At 34.6% G+C, this 10,542-nt stretch overlaps 1 protein-coding gene across 1 annotated transcript; it reads right to left on the reverse strand.

Annotated features, from left to right (window-relative positions):
- Positions 1–8,218: 8,218 nt before the first annotated feature.
- On the reverse strand, positions 8,219–9,202 carry LOC146921033 (uncharacterized). The gene is made up of 2 exons (XM_085710787.1): positions 8,401–9,202; positions 8,219–8,325 (listed from the first exon to the last, which is right to left on the reverse strand). The coding sequence occupies exons 1-2, from the start codon at positions 9,200–9,202 to the stop codon at positions 8,219–8,221; spliced, it is 909 nt and encodes a 302-aa protein (XP_085566913.1).
- Between the last annotated feature and the right edge of the window lie 1,340 nt (positions 9,203–10,542).

A 10,542-nucleotide genomic window follows, 5' to 3' on the forward strand; every position in this document is an offset into this window, starting at 1 on the left:
TTCCGGATTGTGGAAGGAACCAGTATAATTGCTTTGTGTCGTTCTTCTTCTCTCTCTCTGTTTTATTCCGCTGCATTTAGATTCTGATCATCACTTCAGAAGCTGTCTCACTTAGCTTCTGATCAGTGTATTCAGTTATTTAGAGAAACGAAGAATTTTTTCAAAACACAATTCAACCCCCCTTCTTGTGTTTTTCTCACCTTCAGCATCTCTCACTTTAGTTGGCAGAAAATATTTTTTAGTAAGAATTATTATAATAATTGATAATGAAAAATTATACTTTTGTGATTCATAAATCAATTTTTTATAGAAACAAAATTTCATTTAGCAACCAAATCAGTTGCAACAAAAGAAGCAATATTATTTAATCCACCCAAACACGATCCGAAGAAGATAAGATAAACGGATTTAGCTAAAAAAAATAGGAGTCATATTAGCACTACGCTTAATATGCTACAATGAAAAAGAACAAAAACTGGAATCAAGACAATTATAATCATCTAGTACTATAACAAATAAGATTGATTATTTAAAATGTTTGAAAACCACAAACCACGTTAAGAGAGTCGCTCAAATATCACATGGAGAATATCCATATGTAGAGCAAACGGAATCAATAGCTTTACATCCAAAGTCTTGCAAATATCAGAATTTGGAAGGGCTTCAACATTCCAAGGGATCATTGCCACAACATATTCATTTGAATCTCTAATAACAGCACCAACACCCTAAATAATGTTAATCAGGCCAACAACATTAACATTAACTTTATAACAATGTGGAGGAGAGAGGTTCCAAGAAATGGGGGGCTCAGAAAAATCAAATATTACATGTGTGTTCAGTGTTAAATTGTAGTCATCCACTATAGTTTAAGCCTTACGAACAATATCATCCACAAGAAATTGTTTTCAATCAAAATAAAACTTGTTAAGAGCAACCCAAATACCACATCATAAAAAAAGAACGTATGAGATGGCATCAAATAATGAATGGGAATGTAATTGTTCAAGCCAAGTACATAATTGATATTTTATACTACAATTTTTCTTGAGCAAATGTCTATATCCTACACAGCAATTACATACACATACACTAGTTTTAAGCATAACACAATTGCTTCTTTCATGACGAGGGGATTGTTAAAACCAGAGTATATCTCTTCCATTAGCAAGATGAGTTTTGAGTCTTGAGTGAGGTCCTAAAATGGAATGGAAGACTCAATCTCATAGTGGTCCATATGATTAGAAAAGACCAAAACCAGCATTGGTATCCATTCCATTGTGTATCATTCAAGAATTCAAAGATTTTTTTTCAGCCAAACAATATTTCAAAGATATCCTATTCTTACTATCAATTACTTTATCCAAATATTTTATTCGATTCTTCCAATTCTTCTAACCAAACTTAGGACTCTTTGGTGAATTAGTGATCCCATGATTGCGATGCTCACCTAATTTACATATTTGACCATGTAGTTTCATTTGTTTATGCTTCAAAACTATACCACAATCAACTAACTGCTCTCTACTACCGTAGAACACCAAAAAAAAAACTTATTTACCTTAATTAGTCATTTAGCTACTATAATCTCTTCTAAATTAAATTAATTAATTTTAATGTTATCTACTTAATTTGTTTTTTTAGAGGGTTTTCTACTTAATTTTGTGTTGTCCAATAACAATAATTCCATTATATTAAATCTATTAACAATACATACTAAGGTTTTCCCTAATATAAAATAAAAATACATATCAAGGTTTAATTACAGGCTTCTCGTTCAACCTCACAAAGAATTGCTACACGCATTTATAGCGGTGCATGGCGATTCCCACTCGACGTAGGGATCGATATCCATATTTTTAACTCTATCGACGATCAAGGGAGAGGATGTGTGTTTTGTAGAAAGACGGGGACAATAGAGGCAGCAACTACGCTCAAACTACGTTGTCGCCGTGCAAAATAATGGGTTCTCCGGACTATCTCACAAACTTAAGTCATTTTTACTAACTATGAGACCAAATTCCAAGTCGACTCTAGGACAATGTGTTTTTATACACTGTAGAGTTAAGCTTAAGTGTTTTCCTGTTTTCCAGTAGCCAGTTATATTTCTAATCCTCCCAACACTATGTTGGTCCAAATTAGGGCTAGGAACAGGTCAGGCCGTCCGACAGGGGCCTACGACCTATCCTATTTAAAGCCTAGCTCGGCACAGCTCGTTTATTAACAAGGTCAGGCTCAAGCTTTTTATAAGGCCTATTTAATTAAACAGACCAGACTAAGGCTTGTAAAAAAGGCTTATTAAGCCCATCAAGCCGGCCTATTAAACTTTCCATTATTGATATTTTTTAAGTTTTTTTTTATAAACACAAGCCTTCATATGATTAGTTATTTAGTAGTTGATATATTGGTGTGATTAGACCTTCGTAAGAATTCATTATTTAGTAGCAAACATATCTGTGTGCTTTATAGGCCTTAATAAGTTTTGGCCTATTTAGGAGTAGGCTTACATGTGTTGTCAGACCTTAGCATAAAATAGGTTTTCAGGCTTCATCAGGCCTTTAAAAAGGTCAGGCCATGCTTCGAAAATGAGCCTATGACGGGTAATAGGCCAGACTCAGGCCTATAATTTTTGACCAGGCTTAGGCCTTACAATGCCCGGCCCGTTCTAGCCCATTTCCACCCCTAGACCAAATGTACACTAAAAGACCATACTTAGTGTGTGTCTCGGATGATAGGAAGTAGGAACCTATCAATAGGAAAGGAAAATAAAGACCTTGTTGGAATTCAATTGTCGCGTAATCCAGCAATAGAGGAAAATAAAGACCTTGTTGGAATTCAATTGTCACGTAATCCAGGAATAGATTTCAACAAAAGCATTTTAGATACACCGATAGGATATGGGTCTTTATTCTTACTTGTTGACTATTTTGACTTGAATTCTCCTCTTTAGTCTTTACCCAACATATTCCGCTCATTCCCAACTGAAATTTCAAAAATACACTTGCGTGAGTTAACTCACACTAGTGTTAAATTTGTGTGACTTAACTCACGCAGAGATTTACACTAGCGTGAGTTAATGCATGCAGGGGAATTATAGTCATTTCAATTGGAAATTAGCATTTTTTGTTGGGTCAGCATAATTCTTTTGACTTCATGTAACATGTCCGTTTTGTATACAAAACTTTTTGGGGGTGGTGGTGGACAAAAAGGCCATGTTGCATGTCAAGTTTCCCTTTGACTAGTTTATTGTTCACCCTCTAAGCTTGAAAACCTATCACTATTTATAAGCAAAATATCATTTTTTTAAGGAGTGCAGAATATCAGTTTTTTATGTTCATTGAATGAATTACGTATCAAGTCTATATTATAGATCAGATATATCATTTATTCAACGAATCTAAAAACTGATTTATTGCTGATAATAATCATCGAATGTTGCAAATAAGAAATATTGATATAACCACATTGAATCGTATCCACTGCTACTGGAATCAGATTCAATTAACACATGTTGCAAGTGCTGAGACTAAACAAACTAATGGCCGGAAAGAATCGCCCACAATTCAGTTGAAAGAGTATTTGACCAGGTAATTTTTAGCATAAAACCAGTCACAAATTTACCATGTTGATCATGAACCAAACCACCGTAAGTCGAGCTTCCATTGCTGGTAAAATATGGTCCATGTACATTGACTTTGAAATACCTAGGAGGAGGATGGACCCACTTATTCTTTTTATGTATATTGTTGATTCCTCTAGATGACTTGGGTGGTTGCAATTAAATTATAGTATCATGAACATGATTGTTAACCGAATTACATAGCTTATCCCCCACATCTGACCGATGATAAAATACGAACATGTTTATGTCCTTCTAAATAGCCCATACAATAACCCCAAAGAATATAGATCAATTCCAAGGTATATTACCAATTCCCTTACACGTAAAGTTCCATTGAATCCAAGCAAAAATTCCAAAACCGAAGAACAAGCTCCATTGTTATTCTTTTATGATCGTGGACTAAAACTCCTTTGTATCTTCACAATATCTGAGAATGTGTAAAATTGAATATGGGGCATCCATACATCTATCACACTCAAATATTAGAAAGTTTGCATCTTCTGACTCTTTCTTCATTTGTGAGAAGACTTCCATGAGAAATTTTCCACAAAGTAGCTTTAATTCTAGCTCGCCCCTTCCACTTCCAAACTTTTTAAAAGACGGGATTCAATTTGTCTTATGTATTATTTCTAGTTCTCAACATATCATATGATGTTTTAATTGATAACTCTCCATTAAAGACTAGATTCCAATGAGGCACACTAGGATCACCAGGGGAATGAGGTTGATCAGAGTGGGTGTTAACCTCTCTGGAAGTTTCCACTTGAGAAGGGGTCGTGGTGACATCGTCTTCGTGTCCAACACGGTGGACCCCGCTCCTTATTTGATTTTGTAGACCGTCAACCTTTCTAGTGATATGAATATTTTTGGTATTTTTAGTAGCTTCGATCTTTTGAGGAAAAAAATGGGAAATAATTAGTTACCCACAAACGGCGCCGCTGATCTGACATAACCAGAAGAATGACTTCTCGTGCGGTGAGTTTGCTGCGAGCTAGATGTTGGGGCGACAGGTGGTGGTGTGTAAATACAGGCACTTCGACATTCAAGTCAGTATATGAGCAAGAATAAGAGGTTAAAGATAGATTGAATCGTACCTTGAAGGATTTGAAGGGTCATCTTATATAGTGGAGGAGTGAGACTCCTATAAATAATGGATGTGTAGTCGTTGATCGACGGTCACATTTGGCATGATTTGTAATTATCAAGCGTTAGGTAATGGAGGTGTTACGATTTCGGTGAAATTTGTTCTCTCCAGCCATTGTAAGCACACCTCCCTTGTGAGGTGAGGGCGTAGGTAGTAGTAGTTGGACCAAAGTGGATTAGACCTTATTATTGGACTTTTGGACTGCGAGCAAGGCCTTTGAGCATTCCAGAATAACAATATATAAATTACTTTAAATTAACACACGTAAGAAGCAAATCATAGTACGATAATGATGAAATATTTGTGTGTGTGAAATAATTCTACATTATTGGTTTGATAAGAAATAGTGACATTGTCGAACATTAATCTATGAAAATGCAAAATGAAGGTACATGCAAACACGTACTCTAACTCTCAAGTTAATATTAGAGCAAAGATTGAGAGATATTAAAAAGGCCGAGATGTATGTTGGTAGTGAAAGGTGTCTTTTATAAGCATGTGTGTGAAATTGAGGATTTGTGAACTAGCTGTTGAGGCATTCAAGCGATGGATAAGATTCAATGCTTGGGTCATCATCATGTTTACTTGTTTAACCTTGCATTATTTTGGCCCTAATATTATGTAGATTCTGAATCTTTTGATTAGTCTATAACAACTAGTAATAGTAATTTATATATATATAATCCAAATATAAAACCATTTTTAAACTATCATCTAATTTTGCTGTTTAGCCATACCAACATGACTTTTTTACCAATAAAATGATGTGGGCATGTGGCCAAACAGTGTGAAATTTGATTGCTTAATTATGTGTATCTCCATTAAGGAAAATGCTACTTCTCAAGAAAAATAGCTTCAAGAATTTTTCAAGACAGAGTTGGCAAATTTTAATTGGATGATTTATTTGTCCACTTCCTATTTTTCAGCCACACCTCCTTGAATTATGACAAATAGTGCATTGTGATTGGCTACTCTTTATTCTTGAAGAATTCTTGATGTTATTTTTCTAGAGATATAGCATTGCTCCTCCATTAATATTCCATTTAAATTGTTCTTTTTATCTACGAAAATCACATAGTTTTTTATCTACTAATCAAAACATCAACGAAAATATAAGTGGTTACAATGACGCAATTGAAGGCTTTCATCTGGACTCACAACAAGAACGGAGTCTATACCTCCAAAAGTGGTTACAAATGGCTTCTCTCACAATCAGGTTCAGCCACTAACTCTAACCTCTCTTGGTCCTGGATTTGGCGTCTCAAAGTTCCGGAAAAATATAAGTTCCTCATGTGGCTCGCTTGTAACAATGTTGTTCCCACTTTATCTGTGCTTAATCACCGTAACATCTCCCCGTCGCCAACCTTTTCTAGATGTGGTCTTCATGATGAAACCTTCTTCCACTGTATGCGTGATTGTAGCATCTCCAAAAACATTTGGCATCATATTGGATTCAACGCATCAAATTTCTTCGAGATAGAGGCTGTTGTGGAGTGGCTCAAGGAAGGAACAAAAGGCCCGCAAGCTGCTCTCTTTGCTTCAGGTCTGTGGTGGGTTTGGAGGTGCAGGAATGCTATGTGCTTCAACAACGAGCAAATGACGATCCATAGAGTGGCAGCCAACATCTGGAATTCTGCAGAGATCATCAAGCTGTCCTTCCCTTCAAGTTCGGTTGTTCCAATGGATAGATATATTCAGTGGAATAATAATAATTTTGATGGCACCATCCTCAATGTGGATGGGAGCTGTATCGGCTCTCCTTTAAGAGCTGGGTTTGGTGGATTGATTCGAAACACTGGTGGGTATTATCTAGCAGGTTTTTCAGGTTACCTCCCCGCATCTTCCGATATCTTGCAAGCTGAGTTAACCGCCATTTATCATGGGCTTTCTATGGCAAAAAACATGGGAATTGCTGATTTGAAGTGCTACTCGGACTCTCTTCTCGCTGTCAACACAATTAAGGAGGCTCCGTCGAATTACCATGTCTACGCAGTGCTGATTCATGAGATTAAGATGTTGTTATTCCAGACTAATGCTTCGTTGCATCACACTCTCCGCGAAGGAAACCAGTGTGCAGATTTTCTTGCCAAGCTAGGAGCCTCTTCGGATGATACTCTGTTAGCTCACCCGCACCCCCCTGATGATCTCCGCCCGTTATTACGGACAGATGCCTTAGGAACTTTGTTCTTGAGGATGTAGTTTCTCTCTTCTGGTTTTTTGCTTCTTTTTCTTTTCTGTTTCTCCTTTAGCATTTGTAACCAAAAAAAAAAAAAACATCAACGAAAATCATATTTTTGAAAACTTAAGTAGTTATAATTGTAAATAAATCTTGTCATAATTTATAAGCAGTACACAGTTTTGGGATGGGAAGGATTGCGATTGCATTGTGGGAAAAAATCAATCATTGTTTCTACCAAAAAAAATAAAAAAAATCAATCATTGAAAGCAACCAAATGTCTTTTTGAGGTAACCCTATGAAAATTAACACCGTATCAACGATAGGTTGAAACGTTTCAATAGGTCACCAAATCACATTAGGTGTCAACTACCCATTGAACAACGAGGTATCCCTCTTTACAATTCTGGTGAAGTTGCTTTTGTGACTTTTTTGGAAAAGTCGCTTATGTGGCTTGATGGGAGAGTGCCACGTGGATGTCTTTTTAAATCGGTTATTTGGAAAAACGATTTTAAAAAGCTTTTGTTTTAAGAAAAAAGATATTTTTAATTTCTTTTTTATTTTTGTTTTCATTATTATCCCTCAGGATTGTGTTCCTGCTCTGATACCAGATTTGAAGTGGGGTTTTTTGCGGATTTTTCTCGAGCTTCTTTTAGAAGTTTCTCGATGTTATCTAAACCTTGAAAAGGTTGTAGAAGTATTTTTGCTCTTTTTCTTTGAATCTCTATTTTTTGGATAGAGTTGTTGACGGAATTTTCTTCAATTTCATTTTCTAGATCTTCAATTAGATCTATATGCGTTTTCATTAAAGATTGAGCTTTATACATTATTTGTTTGAATGTTATTAGATCATAGTACCATTCTATTTCACTTACTAGATGTTGCAACCTAGTTTTAAATAACCTTAGTTCTTCTTTTAATGCTAAACCAGGCATATTTATTGGTGGATTCTCTAGCGGAGATTTTCTTGTTATAACATTTGTTCGGTTTTTATTTGTTTTAACATTTTCTCGATTTTTGTTAAACCTTGAAAGGGTTCTAAAAGCATTTTTGCTTTTTCTTGCTGAATACTTGTAAGAGTATTCAAATCTTCTATTTCTTCTAATAACTTAGAAATAGAACCTACATGGTAGATTATTAAATCTTGTGAAGCAAAAAGAATTTGTTTTAACATAATTCTTGTATTTTGATAATTTATTTCAGAAATTATTTCTTCTAGTTTTTGCTTATAAAGTTGTAACTCTGTTTTTAGATTTAATCCAGGCATTTTGACCTTTTATAGTCTTTGATTAATCTTATTAACCTGTATCGATAGAGTTTTTATAGAATCATGCAGATCCTTAAGCTCTTTTTCTTTGCTTATTTCGAAATCCTTCCTAGGAGGTTCGAATGAAGTGTTATTTAAGGATGAGGCATCATCTTCAAATATGTTTTGAGAACTTAATGGTTTATTAAAATCTGTCATTCGAAGACTTTGGCTCTTAAGCAATGGTTTTTCTGTTTCTTCAAACAGATTCTTTTCTGCTTTTATTAATGAAAAGCTATTTCTTGCGAAATTTTTATAGATTGGTGATTCCAGAGAAACTAATGGTTTAAACAACTCATCAATATGAATTGTATCTTTTCCTAGGAATTCTATGCTATGATGTGAATTACTCAGAGCATAATTAATTCTATAATAAATTGTAAAAGGATGATTACCTTCTTTCATGAATTTTGGATTTTCCATTTTATAATGAAAAACTATGGATCTATCTAGATCTATATCTTTTAGGGATAATCCTATTTTTAAATTTATATCAAATTTTATTTTTCCATCTTTAAGATTACATTTTCCTTTTGCAATCATTGCATGGTTTTTATCTAAAATCCTAGAGTCTTCTAGGGCTATTTCTAAAGGTGAATTAATACCTTTCATGAAGGTACTTTTGATTAAGAATTGAATGGTTGATATATGAATATAACCAATTTTTCTTCTTTCGTTTTCGGAAAACGTTTCAAGTCTCTTTATGATTTGTTCTTTGTTTATAGTAGATATAGCTATTTTCCCATTAGTTGTTTCAATAGGAATTGCTTCTTCTCCTGTTACTATTCCAAATTTCAGAATATTTTTTCTTGAAAGAAATTCTCTCAATTTACTAAATTTTCTTTTAAAATTTTCTTCAGCAGTTAGAGATAAATCTGCTTCTTCTATTTTATTATCTATTATGCTATCAGCATAATAACTAGATGTTCCTTCAAAATATGAAATCTCAGTCATGTTTAATATGCAATAAAGTCATACCTGATTATTTCTTCAGAAATATGGTTGATTTTTGCTTCAGCAAGTTGATTTCTTCAGCAGTTTTTTATGCTTGTGTTGAGTTTTTCCCAACTCAGGGCGAATTCCTCCAGAGTATTACCTCAAGAATTCTCAGCTATAGTGTTTTACCACTATAGGACCACTAGTTCTTAAAACTAAGAGGCAAGCTCATATCAAACGATATAACTTATATTGCTTCAATTCATGGTGAATACAAATGAGCTTCGAGGCCCTTATTTATAGGATGAGAGACTCACAAGTTGGCCTTCATAATTGGCACAACGTCCCTTTCCTTTCCAGCACACAAAAGAAATGACAAGACAAAAAGAAAAAGAAAACGTAGAAAAATAGATTACATAATTGCCTTAGAGATAAGGCTTATCTCTAAATGGGTCCCATGTCCACTAACTTTCTACATTTTCTTCGTTGTTTGGTGATATGTTGCTATCATACAACGATTCTTTGTCGGCCACGATATTCATGTCTTTTGCACACCACTTGCATTGGTGTCCTTTGTATTTTTGAAAGTGTCGGCAACACTCTTATTGGATTGGGTCGGGTAATCGGCCCAAGTCTGCTTCAAGCCCACTAAAGTTTTCTTCAAACTTTAGAATTTGCTGAAGGTGATCTTCTCTTGCTTGTTTTCTTGAGTCACTATAGACTAGAAAGCTTTCCTTTGCAGTAATTACCCTGAAGTTTGGTAATTTTACTCCAAATCTGATGAGAGTATCATAGAATTTTTCCATTTGATGCAGAAAACATTCTGGTCTTAGATCTACATCTCTTCCATCATTTGTTGGATATGAATGATTTGAAATACCAATCTTGATTAAGTGTCTGACTTTAATAACTTCATCGTCTTCAAACCATGGATAAGTTGAAGTAAAAGATAAAAAGAACTCTTTACCTTTTGCAAAGTTATTGTTGAATTTATAAGCGATATCGCCTATATCTTTTGGAAGAAGTTCTAATTCATGGATCTTCTTTCCTGTGTTTTCTTGAAGATACATTGTTTTAATCATTCCACAATCATAGAATGATCTTACCAATTCCTTGCCTATGCCTGGAACTGTTACAGCTTTGACTTCTATCCCATTGTTGCTAGGATAAAAACATTCTGCTTTTAATTCTTCTGAATAGTTGGTTAGCCATCTCCAGTTTTTGTAGTAGTCTCCAATGGTGACTTCTTTGACGAACTGTCTTTCTCCATAGATAATTTTATCTACAGATATCTTCTTTTTTGTCTCCATTTTTGATGGTTGGACTATGTTATTGGCTGTTGCAACTTCTTTGTAAAC

The sequence above is a fragment of the Medicago sativa genome, chromosome 5 (genome assembly GCF_051527215.1).
Source record: "Medicago sativa cultivar Bolivia chromosome 5, Bolivia_mono, whole genome shotgun sequence".
In the NCBI taxonomy this organism is placed as follows: Eukaryota; Viridiplantae; Streptophyta; class Magnoliopsida; order Fabales; family Fabaceae; genus Medicago; species Medicago sativa.